General features: G+C 64.9%; 1 protein-coding gene across 4 annotated transcripts in view; it reads left to right on the top strand.

Moving 5' to 3' along the window:
- NACC2 (NACC family member 2) overlaps positions 1-12,261 on the top strand; it is a 68,247-nt gene extending 55,986 nt beyond the window's left edge. For 2 of the 4 annotated variants that reach the window (XM_021081251.2, XM_021081252.2), the window contains exons 3-6: positions 4,157-4,321; positions 6,409-6,514; positions 6,764-6,861; positions 8,202-12,261. In XM_021081251.2, coding sequence (XP_020936910.2) covers positions 4,157-4,321; positions 6,409-6,514; positions 6,764-6,861; positions 8,202-8,707 — 875 coding nt within the window. In that variant the 3' untranslated portion in view covers positions 8,708-12,261. The remainder of the gene's footprint in view (positions 1-4,156; positions 4,322-6,408; positions 6,515-6,763; positions 6,862-8,201) is intronic. The other 2 variants (XM_085020055.1, XM_085020066.1) reach the window with 1 other exon arrangement.
- Positions 12,262-18,479: the final 6,218 nt, after the last annotated feature.

Genomic DNA, 18,479 nt, shown 5'->3' with positions numbered 1-18,479 from the left:
ACAGGAACTCCCCATTCATTCTTTAAAAAAACCCAAAAAACAAAAAACCAGGGGAGTTCCCATTGTGGTGCAGCAGAAACGGATCCGACTGGGAACCATGAGGAACCGGGTTCAATCCCTGGCCTCGCTCAGTGGGTTAAGGATCCGGCATTGCCGTGAGCTGTGGTGTAGGTCGCAGATGCAGCTTGGATCTGGTGTGGCTGTGGCTGTGGTGTAGGCCGGCCACTGCAGCTCTGATTAGACCCCTAGTCTGGGAATGTCCATATGCCACGGGTGTGGCCCTAAAAAAAAACCAAAAACCCAAAAAAAACAGGAGTCCTGTTGTGGATCAGCAGTTAGCGAACCTGACTAGCATCCCTGAGGACACAGGTTCGATCCCTGGCTTCGCTCAGTGGGTTAAGGCTCCGTCATTGCTGTGAGCTGTGGTCTAGCTCAGCAGCTATAGCTCTGATTCAACTCCTAGCCTGGGAACCTCCATATGCCTCAGGTGTGGCCCTAAAAAAAAAAAAAAAGACAAAAACAAGCAAACACCTTTTTCTCGTGGAAAAGTGCGCACAGGATTTGCTGGCGAAACCTCTCTCAGGTGCACCGCTCGCTGTTGTATAACCACTACCACCACCCGTCTGCAGGGCTTTGTTGTCAGACAGAGGCTCTGTCCCCATTAGACCCGCCCACGCGCGCCCCGTCCCACCCCCACGGCCACTTCCCGTCTCTGTGGGTTTGACGCCTCCAGGGCCTCAGGGTCTGGGTCTGTCCTTCCTCAGCCCAGGGTCTCTCCGCGGGTTGGGTGGAGGGGGGGCAGCAGGACCCCGAAGGCACAGCAGGGACCCTCTTGATCCCCAGCCAGAGCCTGGGTGGGGGGGCACCACTCGCCCAGTGGACACAGGTGCCTCCTCTCGGGCCCATAGGGTCCGAGGGAAGCTTCGCCTTTCTCGCTCGCCGATGCCCACCTGTCCAGGTGAGCTGCTGTTCCCGACAGTTCTGCCGAGACTTTTATGACTGTGACTCTCTCTGCAACCTGCAGAGCAGTCACTCACCCGCCGGGACAAACAGCTGATGGCTTTCATGTGCTTCTCTCCAAATCTCACGGCGCCTAAATATTTGGAGCCCGCGATCATGGAAACCAATGCTGCTGGTCAGGAACAGGGCCGGTGATGGCGCAGGGGCCCGTCCTGGGGCAGCAAGAGGCCACTGGGTCCCTCGGTGCTCAGGGGGACTTCGGTGTGACCCTCAGGGTCTCTGCCCACAGCCCACCTGGGGGCCTCCACCCCACCCCTTGCCATCAGGTGTGGGCTGACCCAGCCAAAGGCCACCAGGGATGCTCGCGGGGCACCATCACTGTGCCTGGTGCGAGGCGCTCCTGGGTCCGCAGAACCTCTTTGCAAGTCAGCCCCCCTCCCTAGAAGGAGGCGCAGTGGGTAATTTGGGGCTGGGGCGGGGCGGGGTGCGGGAAGCGGTTCGGAGCCCCCTTCCAGATGAGCCGCCGCTCTGTTTGGGGTATTTTTAGCTGGCGCGCTACCCGGCACATGGCACCGCAGAAATAGAAGAAGCTCTTTTGGTTGTTCTGGATCTGACAGTCTATGCTCTTGGGGAGCCGGGCTGGGGCCGGGGGGGCGTGCGGAGCGCAAACAACTTCTGCTGTTTGGAGAAGCGTCGCGGGACCAGGGGTTGTGGACGGGGATTATTCCTGCTGGTGAGCACTCTTTATGTAAATGCCAGGGCGCCAGCGTTGGCGCTCTGCTCGAGCCTGCGAGTCTACGCGTGTAATCACAGCAGGCTGGTGGGGGGAGCGGGTAATTATGTTTTAAAATACCATCCGGGTTGTTTTTCCTGCGCTCCCCGAGACCCTGGGTAATTCCGGGTTTGGAAGATTCTGACTGCTCTCCGCTGCTCTGCCCCCCACCCGCCCCCAGCCTTCCCCAAACCTGCCAGGTGGGAGGGGCTGCCCGACCCCAGGGTGACCCCAGCGTGGCGCCCCCCCATCCCCCCCCCACCCTGTTCCTGCTCTGGTCTGAGCTGCAGCCTCGCCCGGGGCTCTGCTGACTTGGGAGAACTCTGCCCTCGCCCTGGCATCCCCCACAGCCGGACCCAAAGCACAGCACGCCACCCTGTCCCGCGCACACTGGCGGGTGCCTCTCCAGGAAGGGCTGAGCCCCAAGGGGACAGGGTGGAGGGGTGGCCTGGGGTCCCTGGCGGGGGTTGGGGCTGACTCCAGAGCAGATGATTCCAGACCCTGGGTGGGGGAGGCTGGAGCAGCAGGTGGGTCTCAGCACCCCCAGCCTCCATCCTCAGAGCGGGGCTGATCGTCCGGCCTGCTCCCTGTGGTTTGGCGGACGCTGGGCCTCCTGGGCGGGGCGGCTCTGACGCTTCCCCACGCGAGTGTTGTGCGGAGACCACGTCTGACTAGTGCAGGGCCTGGGACTGGGGACCTTTCCCTGTCACCCCGCTCCTGAGGCTCCGCCCCGGCAGTCTCAGCATGGCCTCCAGGCTCTTCTCACGGCACCACCTGGCCTCCCCGTCTCCTGGGCTCAGGGGCTTCTGCTGAGCATTCCCATGACGCCTGAGGGTGTGTCACCGTGCACAAGGGTAGGACACTGGCAGCCCTGGGGGCCTGGTGCACCTGCCTCTGACCAGCTTGGAGCGGCCTCGGGACATCCCGACAGACCCGCCAGGGAGTGGCTGCCTGAGCCTGGGCAGAGCAGCCTCCAGCGCGGGGCGTGCGAGCCCTAAAACCCTCCACCCGGGGTCACAGGGCGGCTAACGAGAGCCGCCCTTCTCGGCAACGGAAAGCAACCTCCCGCAGGCGTCCGAGCAGCCCGGGGCCTTTCCAAGCTGCAGGCCCTGCCTGACTGGGTGGGTGACGGGGACGGGCCCTGGGGCCCCTACCTGCCGGCCCTGCTGCTCCCCCAGGTGTGATTTCTCGATGCCATCAGCTGCCGGGAGCAGGTGGCCCTCCCAGGATGACCTGGAATCATCCGTCTGCTGGGGACACGGATGAGGCAGCTGGTGCCCCTGCCATCTCTGTGGGCAGGGTGGCCTTGAGCGCGGGCCACACGGTGAAGAGAGCTAGATTGATGACCGCGTGCAAGCCCGAAGGGGGAGGCCGTGGGGGGTGGGGGCGCGGGTGGAGCCCCGCTCTGCAAGGGCCTCTCTGTGACCCTGCACGAGGGCGGGCAGGTGACACTGCGGCAGCGACTGCTGAAGCGGGAAAGCAAGGAGGGGACTTTGAGGGACTGAGGGGGGCAGCAGGGAAATGGGGGAGGCCCAGGGCTAGAACTGGGGGCCTGCTTAAAGGGTGTCGGGATGTGGAGCCCAGGGAGGCTGGGTGCTGTCCACTGGGGACCCCCACGTGGCTCCTGCCCTCACCCCACCCGGCTGCCTGTGGACCCCCTGGGCTGGGTACCCTCTGAGGGACGGGGCAGGCCCTCAGCGCCTGGTGTGTAGGTGCCCAGCAAGTGCCTGAGACTCGAGGCTCCAGGCCGGGGGTCATCGCAGTGCCCTGATGTGGTGCTTTCACTCACGGCGTGACATGGGGACATCAGAAGGGGCCTCCCACGCCCGCCAACCCCGCCGGCCCATCACAGCGCAGGTTCCTGCAAGCTCGGGGGTCCCTGATGTCCCGCCAGCAGTGGTTGGGCAGGGACAGTCCCCGCCGGCCCCGGGCCCTGCAGCCGTCCGCGGAGACTCCGTGCTGCCCTGGGTCGCCGCCTGGTGGTTCTGCTGGTGGATATTTACGGGGCCAGGAGGACGGGGCGCAGCCTCAGGGGAGCTCCCCTCCCACCGGAAAAGGGGGCTGCTTCGAGGGAGCAGACGGGGGCGGGGTGGGGTGATCAGTCCCCTCCCAGCCTTCACTCCCTGGCCACGGTGGCCGCCTCCGGCCAGGCTCTCCTCCACCCGCATCCCGCCCCGGGCCCAGCCCCAGCCCTCCCTCCTGCTTGCCCGGCGGGCCGTGTCCCTTGCCGCCTTCTCTGCGCTCTGGTTCACCTTCATCCTCCTGGATGGGCACTGCCTGTGGGCAGGCAAGCGGGCAGGAGGGGGGCCTTGCAGGGCGGGCGCGGAGCAGGCCTGGCCTGGGTGGGCAGGAGGGGCATTCTCCTGTGCCCCCGCGTGGGGCTCGGCCGGGACGCCCCCTGACCGACAGGTCCTGTCCCCGCAGTGCCGGAGAAGCCAGAGCCGGTGCCGCTGGAGAGCCGGTCCTGCGTCCTCATCCGCCGTGACCTTGTGGCCCTGCCCGCCAGCCTCATCAGCCAGATCGGGTACCGCTGCCACCCGAAGCTCTACTCCGAGGGCGACCCCGGCGAGAAGCTGGAGCTGGTGGCAGGTGAGACCGCGCCCCCGCCCCGACCCTTCACGCGGGTGCCCTTCCGTTTATTTTTTCTTCCAAGCTGTGAACAATGTGCTCATCACCAATCAGTCAAAAAAAAGAGAGAGCATCTTAAATTCCCTCTAATTTCCTCTTAGAAGAATGTGTCATTAAGAGGAGTTATTCAATTGAATTAATTTAGCATTTTAATTGAATCCCCCGGGCTGGTCGCGCTTCTGATTGGCGAGGCCTCCAGTCACGACTGGGTTTTAATTTAGGTCGTGGGCACAACCGAGTCCCATACGGTTTACTAGCCCCCCAAGCCCCGCCCCGGCTCCCCAAGTGTCCAGTCGCCCCGATCGAGAGGTAGTGGCCAGAGGTTCCGAGCAGCAGCTCCCTGTCAGAAGTGGACTCATTTCTCCTGTAAAAGCAAACGGCGCTGTGGGGTCCGCAGCCCGTCCGGGCCGGTGCCTGTCGGAAATGCCTTCTCAGTGTAGACATCCACTCGGCCTCGTGGCTTCTCGTAGATTTTTAAGGCTGTTCAGCGGGCAGATAGGAGTTCATGGGCTCAGCACCCTGGCCGGTGGACACCCAGCCCCTCCTCACCCTCCAGAATCTTCCCTGAGTTCACCACAGGGTCTGGAGCTCAGGCCAGCCGGGGACACGGGCCCCCCGCCACCTTTCCTGCGAGCCACCAAGACCGCCCTCCTGTCCAGTTCCCCACCTGCTGCTCCCAGGAGCATCGCGGGATCTTTCCACCTGAGCCGCCCCGCTGCTGGACCCACGCCCCAGCGGGCAGCCTCGCCTTTGGCAGCAGAGCAGCCAGGCGGTGCTGGCTGGGCTGGGCAGGCCTGGGTGGGGTGGAGGTGGCCCAGGCCATGCCCAGAGCCCCCGACCCTGCCAGCCCTCGCTGTTCCGAGGGGGTCCCGGCTCCTCTGTTCAGCGAGTGTCAGGGTTGGGCTGTGACAGATCCTGGGAGCGGGCATGGCCCCCGGGGTGGCCTGTTGGTCAGTGTTTGGGGTTGGGGGCATTTGAGCTGGCCACCTTCCCTAACCAGACCCCGCTGGGCCCCAGGCCGCCTGCGAAGCCCCCTTTTCCAGATCTCCCCACAGCCAGGGGGCTGTCCCGTGCAGCTCAGGGTGACCCGCTCTGCTGTTGGGTTTGAGGCCCTCAGGGGTGGCCGGCCTGTCACGGCCAGGGACCATCAGGCCACGCCCATTAGACACCCCCAGGGGTCTCCATCCAGCGTCGGCCACGTGCTTCCTAACCGGTGGCCACTGCTTCTCCAGACACCTGGCCCCTGGTGGGTGGGGCCAAGGCACTCAGCCAGGGTCGGCCCAGAAGCTGGAGGCGAAGCCTTCACGGGTCCTTCCAGCTGCCCCCCTCCAGGAAAGGACCCCCGCCTTGTCCTTGTCTCCCAATAAGAAGATTTCTGCGTGTCTGTGAAAAGTCAGATCACAGGGAGAGGCCCAAACGAGCAGAGCCCCTGCAGGGCCTGATGCCTGTACGTCCAGGGCGCTTCCTGTGCCCAGGGGTTCTCCACAGCGGTTGCTCTGGCCGGGCCAGCTGAATGTTGCATAAGCTCCTTTTTCCACGGGCAACGTCCGTTGTCAGCAGCGGCCTCCCCAGGGCTCCAGGGGGTCCGAGCCTGCTGTCGGCCCCGCCCTCTTTGGCACAAGCCCCAGTGGGGCCCCAGGCCTTGCCTCTGCCCTGGGCTGGCTCTTCCCTGCCTGCCCCGGAGCGGCCAGGGCTGGCCGCCGTGAATCCGCCGTTGCAGCTCCCCGTCCGGCCTGCAGCTCAGTGCTCCTTGGGAAGGAAGTGAGAGCGAGACGCGAGTTTCCCAAACCCAGACCCCGGCAGTTCCAGGACTCCCGTGCGGCTGGGAGGGCAGTCTGGGGACAGACTGCCTCGCCCTGGTGGCAGGGTCTCCGCATGGTGTGGAGGCCCTTGGGGTCGCAGGCCTGGAGGGGGGGTCTGCTCTCAGGAGGCGCGGAGGCCTCCAGGCTGCCCTTCGCCCCGGGTCCCCGCGTCGGGCCCGCAGCCCTGGGGAGGTTGTGGCCCCGGGGCCGGGCCGAGGGCCTCACTCCCCCGTCTGGCGGCCACAGGCTCTGGCGTCTACATCACGCGCGGCCAGCTGATGAACTGCCACCTCTGCGCGGGGGTCAAGCACAAGGTTCTGCTGCGGCGGCTCCTCGCCACCTTCTTCGACAGGTAGGCGCCCTTTGGCGCGGGCGGCGAGCCCCCTGGAATCCCCGCTGGACGGGGCCGTGTCATCAGGGCGCACACCTTCCCAACGTCATGCGGGGCGTCGGCCCAAGGCCGGACCTGAGGCTGGGGGGGCTCGGGGACCGCCCAGAACCACTGACCCCACGCCGGCCCCTGGGAAATACACCGCAGTCCAGGGCGTGTGGGCGGGGCCCCCGTTCCCGCGTGTCACCGCCCTTCCCGTCCCCCCGCCAGGAACACGCTGGCCAACAGCTGCGGCACCGGCATCCGCTCGTCCACCAGTGACCCGAGCCGCAAACCGCTGGACAGCCGCGTCCTGAACGCTGTGAAACGTAAGAGGGGGGCTGGGGTCAGCGGGGGGCGGGGGCGCGGAGCCCCAGGGCCCGTGCGGATGGCAGCCTGGGAAAGGCGGCTTGTCCCCGGGAGAAAAGAGCAGCCCGAGGGAGCCCGGTCTCGAGGTGTTAGCGCTCTTGGTAGCTTTCCAAGCGTGATGAATTCAGCTGCGAAACTATTTTAATATGTGAAATAGATCTAATTTTCCTTTTTGAACAAAACCCCTTATTTACATGTTGGGGTTATTTTGAGCCCTTGCCATCTGCTCGGCCCGCTTCTGCCTCCCGCTCCTGGGCGCGTGGGGGTGGAGCCCAGTCCGTCTCCGTGGCAGACCGCCGCCCCCATCCCGCACCCGCCCCCAACGGGGAGGGAGCCGCCGGTGCCCGGCTCGGGCCAGACGGGCCACGAGCACACCCTCCCGTGGCTGTCGGCGCACAAAACTCCGTCTTAGTTTTCTTGCTTCAAAAATCGCTCTCGTGAAGCTAATTCTGTTTCAGAGCAGAGAGCAGCCTTTGCAGCCGCTAAGTGCCTCCCAGAGCACGGGGTGCCGGCAGGGCCCTGGCAAAGGTGCTGGGAGAGGTGCGGCCGTGGCCGCCCTGGGATGGGGCTCCTGGTGGGGGGGCCGCGGGAGCCGCCTGCAGGTTCCATGCTGTTGGGAGTGCTGGGTCTCGTGGCTCCTGGCGGAGAAGGGAGACGAGGGTGCTTGTAACTGGGAAGGCCGCCCGGGGGCGGGGCTGCGGCAGGTGTTGGCCGGCTCCCTCCTCCTCCAGCCCTTTGATCAGGCCCCAGAGGCCCGAGCCTCACAGCTGGGTGGGTCCCCGGGCCCTGCCCTGATTCCCGCTCGCCAGGGTGGGGATGCCCTCAGGCTCGTCTAACCAGGCCCCCCGTGTGCAAGCTGGGTGGGGAAGTGAGGCCTGGAGATGGGGGCCTGCCCGAGGCCACGCAGCCAGCCGGGGTCAGGAAGGCCGGAGCCCCCGGCCTCTGTGCTCAGGCTTAGGTCCACAGCCTAGCATCTCGTCTGCTCTGACGGCCCCTCCCCTGAATGTTCCAGCCAGACAGTGTCCCAATGGAGCAGGGCAGGCCTCCAGACCCCGGCAGCAAGGAGGGTGAGCCCTGGCCTCCCGTCGACCCAGGAGAGGCCTGGGTGGCCGGAGGGGCGCGAGGCGGAGGGCCCCCGCCTGCCCCCGGGGCCCCGCAGTGGCCGCTCCGGCACAGAGCGCTCTGCCCGCCGGCTGGTCCGGGCACCTCAGACCCGCGGCCCCGTGGGAGGCGGAGGGTCGGCCTCGAGGGAGTCCCCGAGCGGGCGGCCGCTCACGGGCCGGGCGCCCTGTCCTTGCAGTGTACTGTCAGAACTTCGCCCCCAGCTTCAAGGAGAGCGAGATGAATGTGATCGCCGCGGACATGTGCACCAACGCCCGCCGGGTCCGCAAGCGCTGGCTGCCCAAGATCAAGTCCATGCTGCCCGAGGGCGTGGAGATGTACCGCACGGTCATGGGCTCCTCGGCCGCCAGCGCGTCCCTGGACCCCGAGTTCCCGGCCGCCACCGCGCAGGTGTTCGAGCAGCGCATCTACGCCGAGCGGCGGGGCGACGCCGCCACCATCGTGGCGCTGAGAACTGACGCCGTGAATGTCGACCTGGGCACCTCCGCCAACCCCGCCTTCGAAGCCGGCGAGGAGGCGGACGGGGCCGGCTCGGTCATCCAGGAGGTGGCCGCGCCCGAGCCGCTGCCCGCCGACGGCCAGAGCCCCCCGCAGCCCTTCGAGCAGGGCAGCGCCAGCACCAGCCGGCCCGCGACCCCGGCTGCGGCGAGAAGACAGGAGGGCCCGTTCCCAGGGACCTTGTAGGAGCCGAAGCGGGTCCTGAAGCTGCTTGCATGCGTTACTAATACAGACAAATGTGATCAAGCCACTTACCTACTGAACTGCTACTGTTGCCTGAAAAAAATGTGATTTTTATTCTGCTTGTATTTAAAATTTATGAAGGAAACAAATGCATTCGTTATACTGTAAACGATTAGGCCACTGGCGACCTAGTTGCGAGAAGAGGTCCCGCGGCTCCTTTTTGATATTCGAGAGGTTCGTCTCCAAAGCCCCAGCTTTCCTCCCCCTTGGGGGGGGGGGGTGGGCAGGAGGCCGCCGACCTGGTGCCCTGCCCTGCCGGCCTCCCGCCCCCGCCCCTCCACCCCGGGGGAAGCCAGGGGCCTGGGGTGAGGGGCATGCGTCTCGGGACCCTCGTTCCTCACCTGGGGGGACCCCACCCCTCGGGGCCACGGGCCAGGGCTGGGCCCCCGGGGGCCAAACTCCCCTTGTTTTCCCTTCTTCCGGAGACTCGGGGGTCAGGCCTGCCGGGTCCGCCGTGTCTGTGGGGTGTGAGTGTGTGCGGAGCGTGTGAGTGTGTGTGAGCGAGCGTGTGCAGGGAGCAGGTGACGGCACGGGGACCGGCCCGCCGGCCGGCCGCCGTGGGTGGAGAGTGCCCTTGGCTGTATCTGTTTTCCTTCCCGGCACCTGTGGGACCTGGCCGACCCCACGGACCCTCGGTCCACCTGGGACCCAGCGCCTGGGCCGCCACCGCCGCCGCCGCCGAGCCCCCGCTGGCTCCCACCTGGCCGCCCGCCATCCCGTGGGGAGGGGCTACAGCCCCTGGTGCAGCCACGCAGCCCTCAGCCACGTTGGGTTTGTGTTTGTTTGTTTATGCGTTTTCGTCTTAATTCAGATCTATTTCATGTATGAAACCATATCTGGTTTGGAAACTTTCAGACCCAAAAGAGCAAAAAAAATTAGGGAGGATGGGGTGTCCCTGCCCCAACCCGCTCTGGCTTGGGAGTGGGCCCCTCCGGACACCATGGCCCCCAGGCCTCCGGGCCAGGTCCCGCGCGCCTCCCAGGGCTGAGAAAGGGGTGCAGGCTGGCGCTGGCGCAGGGTCCCCTGTGGGTGCACCGAGCCTTGGGCTGTCTCGCTCCGAGGCTGCAAGTGGTGGCCAGGGGCACAAGCCGGAGCTGGGGCGGTTTGCAGGTGCCGAGCTTCTGGAATGCAGAGGGGGCGGGCCGTGGAAGCTGTTGGTTTGAGGCTGGAATGCTCACTGTGAAGTTCAGTTGCTGTTCTGAGGGGGAGGGGCACAGGCTGTCCCAAGTGCTCGGGTCCAGTTGTCCGGGGGCCGGGGGCCGCCTGCCTCCCCCTCCCCCTCGCCAGGCAGCAGGGCTTCAGGCCCGTCCTGCTGACCGCAGCCCTTGGGAGGAGACCTTGGGCAGTAGTGGGGGGGCTCCTTCCAGCCAGGCCCTCCAGAGAGCTCTGATGGTTGCCCGACCTGGGTTGGGGGGCCCTGGGCGGGCACGCGGGGGCTAATCTCAGCCCCTCTACCCACCCCCACCGTGCCTCCCCAAGGGCAGGGAGGGCCAAGCCCTGTGGTCCCAGCCCAGGGGCTGCAGCTCCTTCCTGCTGGAGCTTGGAGCCCACCACCTGGCCCAGAGGGGGGCCCCCTCCGTCTGAGGCCCCGAGGGGGCTGGAGCTGGCAGGGGCCTGGGCCCTCAGGGCGCTGCGGGGTGGCACTGGGGGTGGGGAGGCAGGCCCGTCGCCTCCCTCTGGAGCCCCCCCATCCCCCCCCACGTTTGCACCTGCACCTTCATTCATCACTGGGGACCTTCGGGAGCCGGCCGCCCACCCGTCCCGCTGTGGGCAGAGGGCTCGCCCTCCCTCTCTCCCCCCTCCAAAGTGGGCACGGGCCCCCCCCACCCCCGCGCCGAGGCCGGGACGGGGAGGGGCGCCTCCGGGCCGGCGGCCTCCCGGCAAAGGCCTGACCGCCGCTCGGGCTAGCACAATGTCCCGTGACCTCTGTCCTTTGGTTGTCTCTGTCGCTGTCTGTTGTGTTGTTCCGGGTGTGGAAGGCAAGAGCTGTGGGTGGAACTTTAATCATAGTCAAATGTGAATGGCTTCTGAGCTCTCCCTGCGCCCTGGGCGGGCCAGGCCGAGCGTTTTGCACTAATGTGACCCGCGGGGACGCGGGTCGGGAGCGGTGGCGGACGGGCACGGCTGATGATTGTACCTGCCGGGGCGCGCCCTCCGTGCCCGGCGCGATCCGCGGGGCGGCGGCGGCGGCGGCGGCGGCGGGCCCGGCGCGGAGGGGCCCTCCAGAGTGCCTTAGCATCTTTTGACCATTTTCCCCAAGGAAAACCAGTTAGGAGAACCGGACCCTCCCCTCCTCTGTTTACAAGACGACTAACCCTGTCCTGTGGGTGTGATCCTGACGGACCCTGACCCGTAGACCGAGACAAGCCACTCAGTATTTATGAAATGTCTGCACCTTTATCCCTAAGCTTGACTAGTAGCAATACGCATATACTCGTAGTGTCCACATAGAGCTAATCCTATCAGCGCCTTTCAAGGAGGGAAGGACTGGGCCGGGTCCCAGCGGCCGCGGCGGGCGGCGGGCCTGGGCTCAGCAGCCGCCCGCCCTCGCCTGCCCCCCCAGCGGGACCGTCCAGGAGAAGGTCCAGGAGAAGGGACCGGAGGTGTGACAGATCCTGTGAGCTCGGGGGGGCCGCCCGCCTGGCCGGCGCGCCTCTGTACTTGAATCCTGTCTTGCACTGTGTCTGGTCTCGCCCAGAGTTCTCTGTGACTGCTTGACCTTGCACTTGACGGACTGTGCTACCTTGCCCCTGAAGGCGGACCAGAGGCCGGGGGAGAGGCCCTGGGGTGGGCAGCCTGCCGGCCTGCCCGGCCGCCAGGGCCGGCGTGTTTCTCCTCTGTGTTTAGAGGGAGGGGGCAGAGGCTCAGCCTGGGAGGGGCCTGCTCTGCGCCCGGCCCAGCGCTGCCCTGGCGGCACCCGATGGCCGGAACGTTCCAGCACTGGCCCAGTGCCTGCCACCCCAGCCGTTGACTGCTTAGGTGCCCCTCAAACGGGTTATTTTTAGGGAAATAGCTTGCTACAAGTAGAAAAAGGCCTCTGGCCCGTTCACCAACCGAGAACTCCGAGAAAACCTGCTTTTTTGCCTCTGCAGCGGTAAATCCTCAACGCAGAATGGAGAGTGCATAGCTGTCTTGAGCTTTAACTACTGTTTCCGAACGTTGCTGCTGCGGGAATTTGTCACTCTGTCAGCCAGCCAGCCCCGGGCGAGCGTGTCACCCGCTGGCGGCCGGAGAGCGCGGGGGCTCGGTACAAGATGTTTCTGACATGGCAAGGGTTTCTGGTTTTTGTTTGTGTGTGTGTTTGTTTTGTTTCGCTGGAAAAAAAAAATGAAAAGAAAAATTATGCAGAATCTATAACACATTCAGATTGGACAACCTGCTTGAATTCTGATCAATCGCTTCATTGTTAGCGTTTCGCACATGATTGTAATTTTTATGTCAAAAGAAGCCAAAACTTGCAATACTATTTTTAGCAGACAAAAAAAAAAAAAAAAGAACTAAGTATAAAATGTACACATATTTTTGACTTGAACATTTGGATGTTACTGGTGCAAAGAGACCATTCATCCTTTGGATGGAATGTTTGGGAAAAAGAGACTTTTGAAAAGGACATGTGGTTGCAAAGAGTGCGTGGAGGGTGCGGAGTACTGTAACTCGCGACTGTTAAAAATAAATAAATAAACACGTTGTCCTGGGCTGCGTATAAAGGAGGCTTGTTTCTCAGTGACACTGAGTTCCATTTCAGCCACACAAGAGGCTAGCTTTTTTTTCTTTTTCTTTTTTTTTTTCTTTTTTTTTTTGAAGAAGGAGGAAACCTCTGACCGTTCCTCCTGTGCCGCCTCCTTTCTGCGCTGCTGCTCGGCAGCATCCAGACTGTCGCTTTGTAGCCACGCTGACACCACGCCGTAGCATAACTCAGACGACAGAACGTCCGCCTGCGACCAGGACCCTGAGGGCTGTGAGCCCCGTCAGGAGGTGGAAATCCGTTACAGACAAAAGGATGTGATCCTTCACTGTAAAGCGCTTTGTAAAATTCACATTTACAGAATAATAAAGTCAGTTCAAACCCAGGCTGCCTGCACTCTGCTTGGCCACTGTGGGCTGTTGGGGGGGCAGGGTGGCGCTTCGAGGACCCAGGAGCCCTGGGTGAGGGAAGGGACCATCCCCAGGCTTGTGGCCCACTTCCCGCCCCCTTCCCCGCAGTATCCTCAAAGGGACGGGGCCGGCAGGCACCATGTCCCGGGCGGGGGGTGTCTGGGGAGGGCCCTGAGCTCCAGGTGAACTGGGGGGGAGGCCTACTTTTTATTGTCTGCAAAGGGTATACCCACCTTATGGGGCTCACCTGCCTGCCACCTGCCAGGTGTGCAGCTGCCTCCATCCCCTCCCCTCCCCTCCCCTCCCCCCACCTCCTCTTGGGCCAGGTCTGCCCCCAGGTGGATGGAGAGGGAATTGCAGGTGGGCAGAGCCGGGGGTGGGGAATCTCAGATTCAGGCTGCCTGCCTTCCCACGAGGGCTTTTCTGGGCCCCCAGGACCCCCGACAGACCAGGCTTTGCATCAGTGTGTCCCATGGACGTGGGTCAGTTGTCGGGCCCCCACACTGACACCTGGGTGGCAGGCTCCTCGCTTCCCTCCTGTCCTGCGACGGTCTTGTCCAGAGGGCCACCCCTGACCTGCTTCTAAGCACCCGGCCTCACCTCTTTCCTGGGCTCCGTTGCCCCTGCTCTGCCCAAGCTCGTGATGGACTCAGTCGCTCGTTTGTGCGTCTTGCCTCCCCGGAGGGCAGGGGTCTGCAGGACGGCTTCATGTGACACCTCCCGAAGGGGACCCCCCGCAGTCATGGTGCAGACACGGGGTCTAAAACAGGTGGAAGTGGTTTCCAGATGGCAGCTGCCCTGGTTCGGAGCCGCTGGGACCCTCCCCCTCCTGCAGGGGCCGAAGCACACAGCGCCCCCCGGGCAGGCCAGGAACAGCCAGGGAGCCAGAGTCCATCCCACCGCCAAGCCCTGCGGGGCGAGAGCTCCCGGTCCTGTTTCAGAGCAGCGCGGCCTGTGCAGGCCCCTTCCCCTTCCTGCCGGGGCCTCGAAGCTGCTGGGTGGGTGCCCTCTGGTCACCCTCCTGGGATGGCGGAGACTCCCAATCTCTGGGCCACAGGCTGCGCCCCTGGAAAGGCCTGTACAGCCCCACCGTAAGCCCCCAAATGTCCCCACTCAGGCAGGCCCGGAGCTGGGCCCGTGGGCTGGACAGCTGTGGCCCATGGGCTGGGGCTCGGCTCTGACCCAGACTTGCTGGTTCCTCTGGGCCCAGCCCCTCTCCCCGGGCCAGCCTCTGGGTTCCTAGGACGAGGGATCGGGGCACCTGCCCGCGTGGCTCTGTCCCCAGGCCTCCGTCCTTCAGCCGGCCTCCCTGCCCTTGCAGCCTCCACAGAAACTGGCTGAGGCATCAGAAGCTTCGCGTCCCCCCTTTGTCCTGTTCTGGGAGGGGGTGCAGAGTCAGCAGGACCCAGAGGCTCTGCCGGAGCCCTTTGTCCTCCGAACAAAGAGTCAGAGCCGGGTGGGGGTGGGGTCGAGGCCGAAGAGGCCGAGCGAGGGCCTGGCTGGCGCAGCGATGTCCGGGGCCGTGTCCACTCCCGACTGTGACAGTGTCCGAGTGGTGTGTCCCTCGCCCCCCCGGAAGGGCACTGCGGCTCCCCTTATGGGGAGACAGGCTGCTGGATGGGCTCACTGACGGCCGAGCACCCCGTGCAGGTGCCAGAACAGCCCCGCTGGGGGTGGGTCCCAACTCTGCCGTTGGTCAGGAGGCCTGGGTGTGTCAGTGACGCTCTGTGTTGCACCCTCCCATCAGGAGGCTGGCAGGGGCAGCACAGGCACCAGTGAAGGAAGGCCAGCAGGGCGGGCAGGAGAAGCCGAGGGCCCGGGGTTGAGCGGGCAGAGGAGGAGGGATGGTGCCCGCCCTCTGCGCTGCCCTGGGGCACCCAGCGCCCAGACCTTTTGGCCACCCCGGGGCCCTACACAGGTCTGGGAGCACAGGGTGGGGGGGGGGGTGAGCAGAAGGTGGATCTGGTGACGTGGTGTTCGCAGGACTCCCACTGTGACAGAGTCAGGGGTTCAGACCATGAGGCCATCACCTCCCTTGGGCCCCTGGTTTCTTGGACCCCCCCCCTAGGGTGTCTGGAGCTGGGAGGGGCCGAGGAGCCAATAGGGGTGCGGTGGTAACATCCGGGTCGCCCCAGTGGAAACGCAGCCACAAGAGCAGGGCAGGACGGGGACCCCCGCCTGGGTCTGTCCTTCTGGGGGTGGCCTGCAGGAGGGGCCCAGCCACAGTGGAGGCTGAGGGAGGCTGTTCTGGGGAGGCTGGGGTGGGAAGGCTTCCCTAGATCCGAGGTCCTGCCCAGCGTCCCCTCTAGGAGCCGGGCTCAGCTGCAGGTTTGTGACCAGGGTGGGGACCCGCAGTGGGCCATGTTCTGGCCCAAGAAGTGACAGCAGCCCTGGGGTCTTGTCCCAACGCCCACTCTGGCCTCGGGATGCAGGCCTCGCTGAGCAGAGACGCAGCAGCAAGGAAGCCGGTCCCAGCCTCCTGGGACTGTAATTGACTAACAGCTCCAGACACTCGGCGGGGAGACGGATGGCGCATGGCCTCCTGGGGAGGGTGCGGGTTTCCGGGAAATCAGCCTGATTCTCCCCGGTGGTGTTCAAAGCAGTTCCCCTGGGCAGAATTCCCTGGGCAGCCTCCCCACCCCCGACCAGGCAGCGATGGGGGACTTGACCTCCAAAGGCCTGGGGTCTGGATCTGCTTCCTGAGCCGTCTCCATCCAGTGCCCCCTCCCTCCGCCTGTGGTTCTGGCAGGTAGAGCTCTTCCTGCCTGCACCTGGCGGGCACAGTACTTCCAGCCCGCGGACCTGGGCACAGCTCGTGATGGGCAGAGCTCTTCCTGACCAGTGGGGTCCAAGGGCTTTAGGCTCATGGCTCTCCCTGCAAATGGGCCCATTCCTTCTTCCCTGGCTTTGCCCCCCACCCCCCAAGCCCCAGTCGCCCACCCCCAGGGATGCCCCACCGAAGACTCTCTTTCTGGTTTGCTTTGTTTGGTTTTGTTATTCGACTGCACTCATGGCCAAAGTTCCTGGGCCAGAGATCAAACCTGCAGCACAGCAGCAACCCAAGCCACAACAGTGACAGTCCTGGAGCCTTAACCTGCTAGCCACCAGGGAGCTCACGGAGAACTCTGGACAGGAGGAGACAGAGTCGGTCCAGCTTGGGGCCAGTGCTCTGAGAGGGGCTCATGCCTGCCTGCCCAGCTCTGGATCTCTGCTTTGCCCCAGGGTTGCTGGAGCCTTCAAGCTGGTGACAAGGGGCTCTGTGGGGCTCTAATTGGGCAGGTGGTTTTGCCTGGTCACCCAGAGAAGAGGCAGGTGTGGCTCGTGTTCACAGCAGCACCATTCCCAAGAGCCAGGGGGTGGAAGCAACCCAGGTGACTGCTTGGACAAACTGGACTCGGAACCTCCACACGCACCCCCAGGTGCACGTGGAGACAGAGGCGTTGATGGGCCCCCCAAAGGCAAGCCGGCCTGACCACAGCCCTACAACCCCGTGGAAATAGCAGAGACTCCCAGCCCCACACAGGGTTGACGAGGGGTGTCAGCCCAGGCCGACCAAGTGTGGGCCTTGAGTACCAGACCTGGATTCGAGCCCTCGGCCCGGCAGAGCCACCAACCTGCTGGGGGCAGGGGCTCCTCACTGCACCAAGTGGCTGAGGGACACCCCAAGCCCCTCCCTTTGCAGAAGCCTCCCTCCAGGCAGCCCAGGCAGGCAGGTGGGTGTGGAGGGTGGGTAGAGCCTGGTGCCACCAGGGCCCTGAGCCCCATTCCTCAGTGCCCAGGCATTTTCACTTCAGGGCCACACGCTGGCCCCGCCCAGTCTGCTCCTGGAGTCCTACCCCGTCCCCCCGGGGGTCTCCCTGTGCCCGCCCCCTCCCCTAATGCCCCCCTCAACTGCATCTTTATTCACCCAGCAGTCCCCCCTTCCTCTGTGGGAGCCAGCCTGCCACAGTGGGAGGCACCCCAGACTGCGTGCAGAACACTTGTCTGATGCCACCGTCTCGTGCCCCATTCTGCCTTTAGTTCCCGGGATGGGAGCTGAGGCCTCAGCCGAGGGTCAGGAGGGAGTAACTGTGGTGGCAGCGTCCGCTGAGGGCAGCGCTGAGTCCCTTACAACGCTGTGGACCCAGAGGGCTCTATCTGCTGGGGCGGGGCCCCAGAGCCCTGCCACTCAGCCCGCCAGGGCCCCCACCAGTTCCAGGAAGTCCCCAACTCCACAAGGCACCCTGTCCCTGAGAAGGAAGCGGTCACCCAGAGTTACACTGTCCGTTACACCTGTAGCCTGAGGCCTGCAGAGGGGCGTGGCCACAGCGCAGTCACAGGAGGCCCTTGGCCTTGACCCCTGCCCTGCCCTGAGAAGGCCTGCTGGCCATGCCAGGTGTTCTACCGCGGGGGGCTGATAGGAGGGTGAGTTAGTGAAGGGGCTGCCTCAGGGCAGCTGTCCCTCAAGGACAGGCAGGGGATGGGGAGCCGGGCGGGGGTGGCCCTGGGCCAAAACAGACTCCAACCCCAGGGAGGGGCTCCAGGCCTTGGACTGGCTCCCCTACCTAAGCGGAGTGCAATGAAAGGGCACAGCGGGAGGGAACAGGATCCAGAGGCGGGAGGAATGAGGGCAGGGGAACAAGGCACGGCTGGACCCGCACCCCAAGGGCACTGCAGGAATAAGGGTCCCTCTGGGCTCAGGAATAAGGGTCCCTCTGGGCTCAGGACCGGCTGCAGAGGGGCGTGGAGCCAGGGGCTCAGGTCTGTCCGCACACAGGCCGGGGCAGTAGCTCGGCGTCAGGACCCCCACCCCACGGGGGACTCCTGCGGCCGCTAAGGGGTCCTGGGCTGCAGCACGGACCTGGCACCTAGGCGTCAGCCTCCGTCCACCGCAGTGCCAGGGAAGCAGACAGCTCGGGGTGCAGAGAGGGGCCTCCAAGACCGAGGGGCGGAGCTCGCTCTGGAGGGGAAGGAGCGACCCGCTGCTGAGCTGAGCACCGTGGGGATTGGCCTCGGCAAAGCGGTCCCGCTGCGAGGAAAATCAGATCACTCCGACCGGACCGACCGGCGCAGAAACGGAGATAAGCCTGGGCGCGTGATCCGACCGCTTCGCTGCAGACCCCACCCCAAGCGGGAACACTAAGTGATTAGGCCTAAAAGCTCGGGCCATTTAGCTTTTTATTCGATTGGCAGAGAGGCCCACGGTGCCCTCTGCTTTTTGCCGTTTGATTATACGTCTGTGCTCAAAATACTGTTCCTGGAATGGAGGCGGCCGGCAGGACTCATTGGAATGGAAATCAATTTGATTAGAGAGCAGTCAATTACCAGGAGGAGGAGGCCGCGATCCAGCTTCGCAAAACATGCGAAACTTTCTGCAGAGATGCCTGCGGGGGGCGAGGGGGGGACGCTGGGGGCGGGGCCGGGGCCAGGGCCGGGGCGGGGCCAGGGCCGGGGCGGGGCGGGCCTCCCGGGGGCGCCCCGCCCCGCCCCCGGGTGGGAGGGGGAAGGGCTCCCAGCCACTGGCCGCCTGCTTGGCCTTGGTGAGCGCTGGGCTGCCTCAGTTTTCGCCTCCCTAAAATGGGATCATGCTGGTGCCGGCTCGCAGGGTTGGGGGCCCTCGAGGGGACCACGTTCAGGACGT

Source organism: Sus scrofa, chromosome 1 (genome assembly GCF_054392235.1).
Source record: "Sus scrofa isolate SSC_HxYL_T2T_F1_AM1 chromosome 1, Sscrofa_HxYL_maternal_Yorkshire_Landrace_v2.0, whole genome shotgun sequence".
NCBI lineage: Eukaryota > Metazoa > Chordata > Mammalia > Artiodactyla > Suidae > Sus > Sus scrofa.
Note: the sequence above shows the minus strand (reverse complement) of the source record. Positions and strands in the feature narration are given on the sequence as shown.